Below are 12,191 nucleotides of genomic sequence, written 5' to 3'. Positions count from 1 at the left end.
ACTGAGTGGGGGCTCGTAAGTGCCCTAGACAAACAGGAGAAGCTTCCATGAGGAGATGCCCCTGAACTGAGCACTGAAGGAAAGAGAAGAGGAAGGGAATTCCAAGCACGGAAGGGCAAAGAAAGGACGCATGCAGCAACATGACCACTTTCAGAACAGGATATGGGGTTAGGATGGGGGAGAGGAGTCTGCCAAAAGAGGCAGGAACCGAACCCTAAGTCCTGGGTGCTGGGCTCATGAATGTGTACCTCTCACCTTTACCCCCGTTAAACCAAATGCTAGAAGGACATCTGTGCCATGGATAGAGATTTCTGGAATTGCCATGAGACATGAGACTTCACCCTTCCCTGGCAGGAACTCTCAGGCCAGTTGAGGAGGCAAGAAGCCGTCCTCCTAATTTTACTTTCTCAGAGTTTAGGCTCTCCATGACAATCTTACCTGGCCCAATGGCCAAGATGACTCTCAAAGGAAAGACAAAGGAATTTGAATGGTGAGGACATGCCGCCCTCCACAGTTTCTTCGTAGGAGCAAGATGGCTATGGGGATCTGTCCACCTCCAGCTTTCCCTGAGCACCCCTCTCTCTCCCACAAGTCCTCTCAAAAGAATGAAGCAGGAGGGGAGGCCCGACCTCACTCAAGCAGGAGGCTGTTGTTCAGAGGCTACCTAGAGCCTTGCCTGGAAGAGGAGGGTTGAGAGCCTGAGAATGGTTACCTTGAGCTGGATCAAGGGATAGACCCAGGAGCTCCAGGGCCACGGCCACAGCCACCATCTTCTGCTGCCTGCTCTCCTTCAGCATGATTCCCTCCAGACACCATGCTTACCCCCAGAGCCTCCATGTATCCCCCTGCCTTGGGCATCTGATCCCGACCTCCTGTTTCCTGACCTTGTACCAGAGAGCCTCCACTCCATGCCTGGCATACATTAACAGATCAACAAATATTTTTGAGATAGCACATGGAAGTCCGCTTTCACTTCGTATTTACCACCTCTGCTTCATGCCTTTATCTAATCTCTGTGTCTTTGACCCAGGTTATTAATATGGCCCTGGGAGTGGATTACAGATGCACAGCTGCCTTGCTGAATGGTGCAGTGTTATTGTCGGCGACTTCCTGATCTACACTGATTATAACCATCCGGGCAGGACACATGCCCCTTTCCACAACCAGAGCAACATTAGCATATGCAATTCATTCATTCATTCATCAGACATTTATCGAGGCCATGCTGGAAGTCAGGCACTGGGCTGGGAGCTGAGAACACAGAAATGAAAAAAAAAACAAAACAAAGACAGAATCGTGTAGAAAAGTTTCTAGTACCAACATTAATGCTGTGAAACGGTCTGGAGGATTCAGGCGGGACACGCTTTGAGAACCATGGTCAGAACATAGCTATCGATGGGAAAATAGATTCATAATTATATGAAGAAGAAATTTAAAATATACCTGGAGCACTAAAGACTTGTTTTCCTCTGCAGTTAGCTTACATAGATGGCAGTTAATGACGGTGGCCGCCATCTACTGAGCACCTACTATGTGTCGGCACTGTGGTGTGTACATCCCTGAGCACAGGAACACTTTGAGATGGGTGAATGGGGTGGGGCAGGGAAAGAGAGCTACTCGTGGCTCCTGGTTTTGTATCTGGCTGGTTTCAAGGCAAGATAAGCTACACTGAGAAAAGTTCAAAAGATAATTAAACCAGTTAAAAAGCAAAAACAGCAATGGGACTGAAGCTGAGTTTCAGAGCCAAATTTCCAAGAAGTCATTTCATCATCATAGAACATCAAACGTGAATTCCATTTTCAGCTATGCAAATTCCAAAAGAATAATACCTCACATTTGCCTAATGCTTGATGCTTTTCAAGGTGCTTTCCCAGTTATTAATCTAGGGGAGAATTTATTACCACCGGAAACATAAATTGAAATTCTGTTCAAACTTGAGTTCTCCATTAATTTTTCCACTTTCCCCTCAAAAACTGGAGCCACGTAAATCCAGGTGCTTTGGATCGAGTGGGTGACTATAGTAAGTTTAACCAGCCAGGTGAATATGCATAAATGGAGCATCTTGTGGGCCCTTCCATCTACAGACACGGGCCTTGGGCAGAGCCAAACTTTGAAAAGCCTCCTGTGGAATTAACCAGATAACAGGGAGCTACTCTCAGGTTAAATCTGAGATCCTTTCAGGGTCTCATGCACTCCGTTCATCAGAATCCATTCCTTTCTATCAAATAGCAGAAAACTAGGAAATTAGTTCCACCACTTTGTCCTTAAACCTACAGAAATCCTGACCAGTGGCCTCCTGCAAAGTGGCCCATGTTGCCAGACAGCTCCTACGTCCTTCTTGTTTTTAATGTCATATGAACCGAGAGGCTGAATCCACAGCACATCCACCACAGGGAGTGGGTCTCAGAAAAGCAAGGTGAGAAGATACAACGCATATGAGGAAATAACTTCTCCCCAAACCTTTCCAATATTGTTCTTTTTCCATCTTTCAAACTTAATTATGTGTAGCGTTCTCAGTCACTGAATCACCAGCCTTTCCTGACACCTCGATCTCATGCATTTTAGCAAAAGATTAACCTGGCTGTTTGCTTTTAATTCTGAAGCTGTGTTAATACTCAACTCCCTCTAGATTAGAAGAGAAGAAAAACACACTCCCACATCCCCCGCCCTGGCTCCAGCGAAGCTCCAGGGCTGCTGTTACCGACAATGTCACGGCCATGGGAACTTGCTGGCTGACTTACCATTTCAGGAGGGCCAAGAGGACCACTGAGAGGGCCACTGTCACCATGGGGCCATTCACTTCCAGTTTGAGAAAGCCCAAGACTTCCATTGTTCCTCAGAGTCTCTAGAAGGGCGGTCCTCCAGAGGAAAGAGGGAGGCTGATCCCCCGCCGCTACAGGGACCACGATCTGCAGATGGAAGAAGGATCAGGCAACCAAGACAACAACACGTCAAGGGGGTCCCCAAAGTGTGCTGCCTGTCAGAGTGTCTCCTTATAAAGAGGAAGGAAGAGGAGGGAAAAAACACAGGGTTTCAGCGTAAGGCAATGAATCAGCAACTTTATTTTCTTGAGGACTGCACTGTCAATAAACATTTATGTTAACTTCCCAGGGAATTAGCAGAAGGACTGGTCCCATGTTTGCTGAGACACTAAATGGTTGCAACCACGGATTTCTACTCCGACCAGGAGTCTACGGAGAAAGACTCCCCTTCAAAAAAATAAATTCATAATTCAATGAACATATGGGGTCTGGAGATTCTGAATGTCCCAGAAAAAACTGGGATCAGATATCAGCCTGATGGAAAATGCTGGTGGCACTGAGGACATCCATCCCACAAAGTCCATTGGTTCCTGGGGTCCGAGGGCTCCTTGGTGACCGGCTAATGGAACAGACCAAAGATCTTGCCTTGCGTCAGCATTCTCATCATGGGTTGGAGGATTTCTCCAAAAGTGCGTCCGCAGGCTCATGCATGGGTCCTTTGTTCCAGTTCTGAGCTTATCTGACTGAAGAAGACGGAATCATTTTTTGCTTATTAGCGTATTACACTTTTAGTAATAGGGAGGATGTATCAGAGAGTGAGTCATGATATTCATCCATTCATGCAATATATATGGGGGACCAGGCTCTGTGCTGAGCTGACAGTGTTTGAAAAATAGAAGTTGTACCAGGCTCTGGGAAAATGTCTCAGGGGAGAGAAGGACAATAAACAGGTAGACAAATAAATAAGTAATTGCAAGTTGAGAGCCGTACTGTGAAGGTCACGAACGAACACAGGGCTGGGACTAAGAACAACTGGGGAGACCTACTAAGGGAGTGTTGCAGGGGAAATCTGTCTGGAAAGGGAAAGCTTGAAGCTGAGATTCTCTTTTGAAGAGGAGTCCATCGTGTAAAGAGCCATGGGCAAAAAGGGTGACACAGACAGAGAGGCTCTAAGGTGGGAAAGAATTCCCGTGGTGGGAACTGGAAAGAGGCCAGTCCTACTGAAGTAGAGCAGACCAGCTTGGGGAGGCCTCTCTTCCCTAAGAGATGGATACCGTCACCAGAGGCTAGACAGCACAAAACCACAGTGAGAAGCGTGGGCTTCATCCTACGTGCCACTTAGGGTTTTAACATGCTCGTATTTATGTTTGGTAAAAGCATTCTGGCTGTGCGTGGAGAATTTGTTGGAAAGGAGCAAGAGGAAGAGCAGGGAGGCCACTTAGGAGAGTATTCATTTGTCCCAAGATGAGCCTGCTTGGATGGAGCAGGGATGGCAGTAGAAAGAAGTAGATGAATTTGAACGATATTTAGGAGTAGACCGCAGAATTTCCCCGTGGATGGGATGTGACAGGGAAGGGGAAGGAGGAAACAAGTCTGACTCCTGCGCTCCTGACTGGAGCTGTGGGTTGATGTATAGAGGTGACATTTACTGAGATGGGGAAGATGGGGTGTTGGTGGGAAAAATCAAGAGTTCAGTTTGGGTCCTGTTTAGTCTGAAATGCCTGGGAGACATCTGAGTGGAGCTGTCAAGTTGGAGAGGGATCTTGGCTGAAAACATAAATAATAATTAATAACAATAATGCCATTAGTGGAATACTAACTACGTGCCAGTTACTATTCTAAGAGCATTCATATGTGTTAACTCATTCAATCTGCACAAAAAACACTATGTGGCCAAGCTTTATAGTAACCCCCTTTTATAAAAGAAACTCAGACATGGGATGTATGACTCCAAAGTGCATTTTCCTAATCAAAAGATTATATTCAAATACGGAAGGCATCAATATACAAATGGTATTTGAATCCAGAGGAAGAGATGAACCACAGCCACAAATAGGAATAGCAAACCACACAAGGACCAAGTACCTTCTCAATACTTCCCTTTTCTCTGACGATCTGCCCTGCCTCCCTGTTTTTCATTCCTACTTAGGTGCCCCCAAGAGCTGCACCCCAAGTGCCCCACACTCCAGCCCAGCCCTTTTGGACGTCCCCTCCCTTCTCCATATTCTATATCTCCTCTGTCCCATGCGATCAGGACTGTGCTGAGATGGTAAGGGATCTGTGTACTCCCCGCTTACAAAACAGAGCTGTGCTTCATCAAGGGTCATCTGAAATACAATGCTTTCAATCACAGGAGCCACCGGATGGGGCCTGGGGGCAGAGCTACCAAGTGTGGAGGGAGCAAATCATCATGGCCATGGCTTCAGAAAGTTGGAAGGACCTCAGCTATTACTAAGGCCGGTGGACGTATCAGAGAGATGCTCATGAAAAAAAACTTTTTTTTTTTTTTTTTTTTTAAAGACTCCAAGGTGAAATAAATACAAGAAAATGCTGGTGTAAGCATCGATGAGTAAGCTTATTTCCTGAAAGACCTCTCGGAGACTTGAACTTCCTAATGTGCATTGTGAAGCTTGGAGAGTGGCATGCAGACAGCAGCGTTGTATTTGACCACAGCGTTCTTGTTAAGGGGCATTTGTGAACACATCCCAGATGTAGTGTTCTTAGGAACATGCTTTGAGAAATGTTGACTGAACCCAACTCTGATTTCCAGAGGAGGGAATAAAAACCCAGAAAGGGAAAGTGACTGGTAAAAAGTCCCATAGCTGCCTAGTGATAGAACCTGGGTCTCCCATCTCCCGCCTCAGGCTTTTCATCTAGAATACATTCCTCATGTCACCGCCTGCGCCTGGCACAGGCCCTGCCCTGTTCACAGAGCACCTCTGAATGTTAGTGGCCAGTTCCGAGAGGTCTGACTTCCTTGAGGGGTTGCCAGCTCCCCAAGTGACTGAGTTCACTCATTCATTCCTCTGACTAATATTTTTGGAGCCCTTTCTATGTGATTTGTGATTTGGAGGAGCTGTGAATGCTGTGGAGAGATCATCACACCCTTTCCACACTAGCATCAAAGCAGAAATAACACTCAGTGAATTGTAGAGAGTAAATTAACCAAGACGGAGTGGGAGGGTCAGATATGAAAGATATTAAGGATTTTTATCAGGGAGTAACATGATTAGGAATGTATCACAATCTTGAAATCTATGATGCTATATACGGACATTTTGGGTTTTTTCCACAATGGAGGACAGACTGTCGCCATGATGTTTATCATAATTAAACATCAGGCTTTTACTCTCTGTATATACAATTTTCTTTTTTTTTAAAGATTTTATTTACTCATTAGAGAGAGAGAGAGCACACAAGCATGGGGAGAGGCAGAGGGAGAGGGAGAAGCAGACTCACCGCTGAGCTGGGAGCCCGACGTGGGGCTCGATCCCAGGACCTGGAGATCATGACCTGAGTCGAAGGCAGACGCTTAGCCATCTGAGCCACCCAGGCGCCCCTGAATATTTTCTTTTCAAAAAATCAAATTTTTAGAACTTTATAAAAAACATTCTATAATTCCAACTCCCAGAGATAAACTCTGTCAACAAATTAGCGTATATCCTCTCACATTCTTTTCTTTGCAAATCCAAATGTAGTAGTAGTCGTCTATATTCTCAGTTTTTATAGAAACAAGATCATCCTACCCATGCCCTTCCACAACTGGTCTGTTTCACTTGCTGTAGCGTGCATATCCTTCTACGTCACACCTAGAGATGTATGTCATTGGCTTCCTAGAATCCCATGGTACAGATGTGTTGTGATTCATTTAGCCTGTCCTTCACCGAATGGCATCTGAATTGTTTCCAAGCATTCCCAACTACAAATGAGGCTGCAGTGCACATCCTTGTGCATCCTGCTACGGCCTTGTGGAAGGACATCCCAAGTGAAAGTCTTAGAAATGGGAGTGGGGCACCCAAAGATATGCGTTCCAAAAAGGCATGGTGGGTGCTTCCCTCCCTAAAGGCAATTTCAGTTCTCCCTCCCTCGAGCTACGTGTCGAGGTGCCCACTTACCCCACCTGGTAGGACACCCCACAGAGCTTGGCTCCTTCTGTCTCGACCCACCCCAAGTCCATCCCATTTTTCTCCTACATCCAGGCAAACACCTCCCCCAGACTTGAGTCAACTGTTTTGACTTAAGTCTTGTGTTTCTTTTTAAAGCTTTCACTCCATAAATTCTGTGGTATTTCCTCCATGTTCTCTGTGTTTAAAAACTGCCTATGCAGATGTCTAAGTGGTGCCTTCCTTCTCTGCTGAAGGCTCCCAGCTGGCCTGCCCAAAGCCTGATGTCTCAGGGAGGTTTGAGGCACGGGGCACATTCTCCCTCCCAAGTAGGGCCCCAAGTGAAAGGACAATGGGGCTTACCCAGCACCACAGAAGTTCAGAGAACATTTACACAGAACCTCATTTCAGCCTAGAGCAACCCTGAGGAGTAGGTGAGCAGGACCTTTCATTCCTGGGCTCTGAGAGGAGGAAGCTGGAGCTCAGAGATGTAACATGATGAAAATCATGCATTAATAATTTTTGGAAGCCGGGCTCAGGCCCCAATCTTCTGGCTTGAAACCTAGTGTTTTCCCCATTAAATCTAAAGTCACATTTTGGCTTAAAAACGCATAGTTCACCAAGCCAGCCCATGGTTGTGATACAGTTTAGCTTTAGGTTTCCCCCCTGGGGCACAGAGCTGCTATAGTTAAGGAAGATGGAGGGATGGTTTTGGCCTGTGAGCTGCTTTCTCTCCTTGCGGAAGATACCAGGGCCCCTTTTGGAAGGGGAAAACAACAAGCTCCTCAACACCATCCACTATCTTAGAGATTCTCTGTCCACTTTCTGAGAATGTGAGGTCAGATGAGGAAGGCTCATCCATTCCTTCCACAAACATTTATTGAACAGTTGCTAAGCCCTAAATGCCAGGGATTGAATCCCAATGTATAAGACCTAGGTCTCACCGCCAACAAACTCTCCTCCGAGGATAGGGAAGCAGAAACGTAAGTACCTAAGTGCCCTCAGTGTGATAGTTACCATGACAACAAATATGTACAGGGCACAGAGGGGTCAAAAACAGGAGGGAGAGGATTGGTAAAAAGTTTGAACAGATGACACATGAGCTTAGACTGGACAGATGACGTCACCGAGCAGATGAGAATGGGACAGATGTGCTTAGCCGGGAGAACACAGCTCACTCTTGCTCCGAGGCATCAGAAGCTGGCAGGAAGAAGGGAGAGCAGGCAGATACTCAGAGGCCAGGTCATGCAAGCCATCAGGGGCCATGCCAAAAATTTTAAACATTATTCTAGGATCCATGGGAAGCCAGAGGAGGACCTAAATTGAGCAATAACACGATCAGATTTGCTTTTAGAAAATTCCCTCAGGAGACAGATTTGATGGGTCAGACCTGAGATGGCGAGACCAGTGAAGAGGTTGCTTGGCCATCTAAACAAGAGATTGTGGCCTGAATAAAGCCATAGAGCTGGAAATGGGGAAGAGAAGACTGCCCTTTGGGATTACTGGGAAGGCAGGATCAACCGTATTTGGTCATTGATTGAGTATGGGAGTGAAGAAGAAGGGGTTGTTGAGGATAACGCCCCAATTTCTAGCTCCACTGATTGAGCCCATGTGTGCTATGCACCACAGGAAGGACTTGAGAGGAGGAATGAGTATTGGAGAATTAGTGTGGCTTCAGGGGTGAGCGTGCTGAGCCCCTGGAGGCCACACAGGTGAAGGTCCTTAGAAGGCAGCCAGGTCAGGAGAGAAATCTGAAGCAGGGAAGTCTTTTGGTTTTGAGAGCTATTTGTATATGGAGGGGGTGACGCCATAGGATAAACTGGCCACAGAGAAAAAGTGGAGTGTTTAAAAGCGGGTCATGGGAAGAACACCAAGAACAGCGGCTTTGGGGGAAGAGGGGACATGGGGGCAGGGGGTGGCGGTGTGCCAAATGGAGCTTAAAAAGAAATTGAGGAGGAATGGTCTGAGAGAGCAGGAAAACCCCCAGAGGGACCCTATGTTCCTGCATGAGGACGTAGCTTTTTGTTTTCAAACGCCCTGGCTCCTTTAGCTCTCTAGTTTGGGAAGTTACTTAACCCCTCCGAGCATCAGTTAGTCATCTGTGATGTGGGGATAGTGGTACGCACTTCGCAAGGTTGTTGTGAGGAAAACAGGGTGCCCGTGTAGCCGCTTGGCAGAGCTCTTGACACATAGTAAGCGCTTGGGTATGCGGTCTGGGAATGTTTTCACCAAAGCCACAGGAGAACAGTTGTAAGGAGCAGGAAGCGGCCAAGGGTGTGAATGCTGCCGAAAGGTCAAGTGAGGTGGTTACCGAAGCATCTTTGGATTCGGCACGTGGGTCATTATGGCCACCCCCAGAATGGCTGTGGTGGAGTGGTGAGCGTGGAGAGGCAGAACCAGGGAAACGGAGGTTTGGAACGGGCTGATTCAGCCTTCTCCGTCATCTCTCCAGCCCCATGGCTGAGAGGTGGGAGAAGATGCAGGCTTGCACTGGCTAGAGCAGAATTTCCCAGTGCCACTCCGGGGGGCCCCACACGAAGTGAGACGTGTGGGGGACAACAACCATCTGGGTGTGTTCCCCTCCCACGATGGGGACAGAACTCTCTCCTCTCTTCAGGGCTGCTATGGAGACATGGAGGGGTTCATGACCAGTTTTCAGGTCTATGTCACATCTTGACTTTGTATTGGTTGTGAGGGCAGGGACCATATTTTATATCTCATTGTACTACCGCACCGTCTGTCACACTGCGATCTCATATACTCGCTCAGCTTTAATTAACATCCATGAGCCAGTCACCCCCAAATCTATTCTCTCCAGCCCAGTTCTCATTCCTGAGGGTCAGACATATATCCAGCAGCCTGCTGGTTCTCTTCTCACGGATAGTCCACGGATGCTAACGGACTCAAAACGTCTAAAACTGGACTCATTGTCACAGCCTCCTTCCTCTGTTAAACTCTTCACCCTCGTCCCGTGTTCCCCGTGTCAGTAAATCATGCCTCCTTCCACTCAGCTCCCAAGTCAGAAACTGGGGCTCATCCTTGACTCTTCCTTCTCCTTCCAGCCCCCCCCCCCGCCCCCACATCCAGTTAATCACCAAGCCCTGTTGTTTCCACCTGTGAAGTCTCTCTCATTCTGGTCACTACTCCCTTTATCCATTTTTTTTTAAGACTTATCTGAGAGAGAGAGAGAGCGAGCAGTGGGAGGGGCAGAGGGAGAGGGAAAGAGAATCCTCAAGCAGACTCCCCGCTGATGGCAGAGTCCCAGGCAGGGCTCAATCCCAGGACCCTGAGATCATGACCTGAGCCAAAATCAAGAGTCGGCAGCATATCCGACTGAGCCACCCAGGTGCCCTATCTGTTCATACATTCATTTCCCTGGCTCGGTGAACGCACCGGCAGCTAGCCGGCATTAGGCAATGGAAATGCATCGGTGCAGCAAACAAGCTAGGTCTCCGATCTCATAGAGCTTGTATCTAGAGAGGGATCCACTCCAGTCGCAGCTCTTTGATCGCCCGCTAGACTGCAGTAGTCTTCTCAGGGGCACCATGCCTCTCATTCATCCATTAGCATTTATTTGTTGAGTCTGTACGAGCTGCCTGGCACCGTGCTGGATATGCCCGAAGAACGTAAAGGCCAGCGTGACTGGGAGGCATCGAGCAAGGGGCAGTGGAAGGCTGGCTAATGTAGGAGGCTAGCTAGCAGTCAGAACACCTAAGATCTGCTGGGCCCTGTAAAAAATGTACTCTTTCTTTCCAAAAGGAACAGGGAGCCATTGAAGGAAAGGCTTCAAGCAGGGAAGTGACATAATGCTATTCAGGCCAACTCTTCCCATCTGGTTTCACTATTAAAATGAGTGTGGAGCTTATCAGATGACAGTCTAACATCCATAGGCCACCAGGTGCCCCAGTCACACAGTGGGGGCTCTGAAGCCGGGCTACCATTCAGACCTTGACTGTGCCTTTCATCAGAAGGCGGGAGATGCACTTGACTATAGGCTGCTCTTGATATTGCTAATCAGACATGACCCACCCTATGTCCTTCACATCTCAGCTTCTTCTATCAATTTATGTCACCCATGATCTCAGCTTGTCAGATGTTAGCACTTTCTAAATTATCATCGAATTCAGCGTGGCTGAATGTGGCTACATGTTGATGATTTCGCAGTGCTCTGCCTGTGAACGTGGAGAGTCAGCAGATGGCTTGACTGCCTTAAGGCGAGTCTTGGAGCTTTCAGGCAAGCCAGTGCCCAGATCCGCCATTTTTCACCTCTTATCACTGGAGGTGGGGCAGGCCTTGTGGAGACAGACTGCATGCCCAGCAAGCAGAATCCAGAATCCAGAGTTTGACAGCCGACCGCAATGGTCTTCGGGGCATGTCAGTACTGTGAAGTCCCCACACGGAGGAAAGAGGGCACTGGGACATATGCACGGGGCCTAATAATGGGGACCCCAAAGCAGAAGATAATCAGAAGTTTGCACAACAGTGCTTTCAAGGAAATACATACGTGAGCTAGTTGTAGGAGCCCAGGCCCCAGAATAGCAATACAGAAATAAGATCTGAGTCCTGGTGGGGGTGGGGATGGAAACAGAATGGATCAAATAGGGACTGTAACAAGGAGCCCCTGCATCTCAAGGGCTTAACACTGCAGAATTCTATTTCTCACTCACCGGACAGTCCAAATGTGGGCTTTCAGTAGGCAGCCTTCCACGCAGTGATCTGGGGAATCAGCCTCCTTCAGTTTTGGGGCCCTGCCATCCATTACCCCGCAGATGCCTCTGCTGGATCATCCTGCGACCAGCTGGTGAAGGGGAAAAGGAAAAAGAAAAGGCGTTAGGAAGGTTTTTACAGGTCAGGCCTGGGAGTGGCATGTTTATCAGCCATCCTGATACCCTTGGCCAGAATTCAGACGCGGCCACACCTACCTGCAGAGGAGGCTGGAAATGGAGAAAAAGAAGTCTGGCGAGCACATAGCATTCCTGCCACAGGTAGGTCCCATCTTGGGTATTTTCTCAGTCCAGTGATTCCTGGATAGGAAGCCCGCTACTAGAACAGGGTGGAAGGTGGCCTGCTTGAGGCCCCTGCAGAAAGCCAAAGTGAGCTCAGGATCAGGGACAAAGAGCAGCCAGCCTGTGAGATGATAGGGTGCTGCTGTCTGACTGTGTTCTGGCTCCCTCCCCAGCTGAGCCTGGGTCCCATGGCACTAGCTGTCAGCTGGGGCTCTGTTCTGAAGTCACAGCCAGGAGCTTGTCCACAGCTCCAGGAACCCATCAGAGCTATCCGTGTATGATGCTCATCCAGACCCAACTAGACTAGACTAGTCCACCTA

General features: G+C 48.1%; 1 protein-coding gene across 4 annotated transcripts in view; it reads right to left on the bottom strand.

Moving 5' to 3' along the window:
- The window catches only part of TBXAS1 (thromboxane A synthase 1), a 158,419-nt gene extending 146,748 nt beyond the window's left edge, over positions 1-11,671 (bottom strand). The window contains exons 1-2 of one of the 4 annotated variants that reach the window (XM_027574593.1): positions 11,533-11,671; positions 2,742-2,909 (exon numbers count right to left, since the gene is read on the bottom strand). In XM_027574593.1, coding sequence (XP_027430394.1) covers positions 2,742-2,830 — 89 coding nt within the window. In that variant the 5' untranslated portion in view covers positions 2,831-2,909; positions 11,533-11,671. Of the gene's footprint in view, positions 1-712; positions 832-2,741; positions 2,987-11,532 lie in introns of those variants that run through there. The other 3 variants (XM_027574592.2, XM_027574594.2, XM_027574595.1) reach the window with 3 other exon arrangements.
- Positions 11,672-12,191: the final 520 nt, after the last annotated feature.

Source organism: Zalophus californianus, chromosome 12 (assembly GCF_009762305.2).
Source record: "Zalophus californianus isolate mZalCal1 chromosome 12, mZalCal1.pri.v2, whole genome shotgun sequence".
Lineage (NCBI taxonomy): Eukaryota > Metazoa > Chordata > Mammalia > Carnivora > Otariidae > Zalophus > Zalophus californianus.
This window is presented reverse-complemented; position numbering and strand designations above follow the sequence as displayed.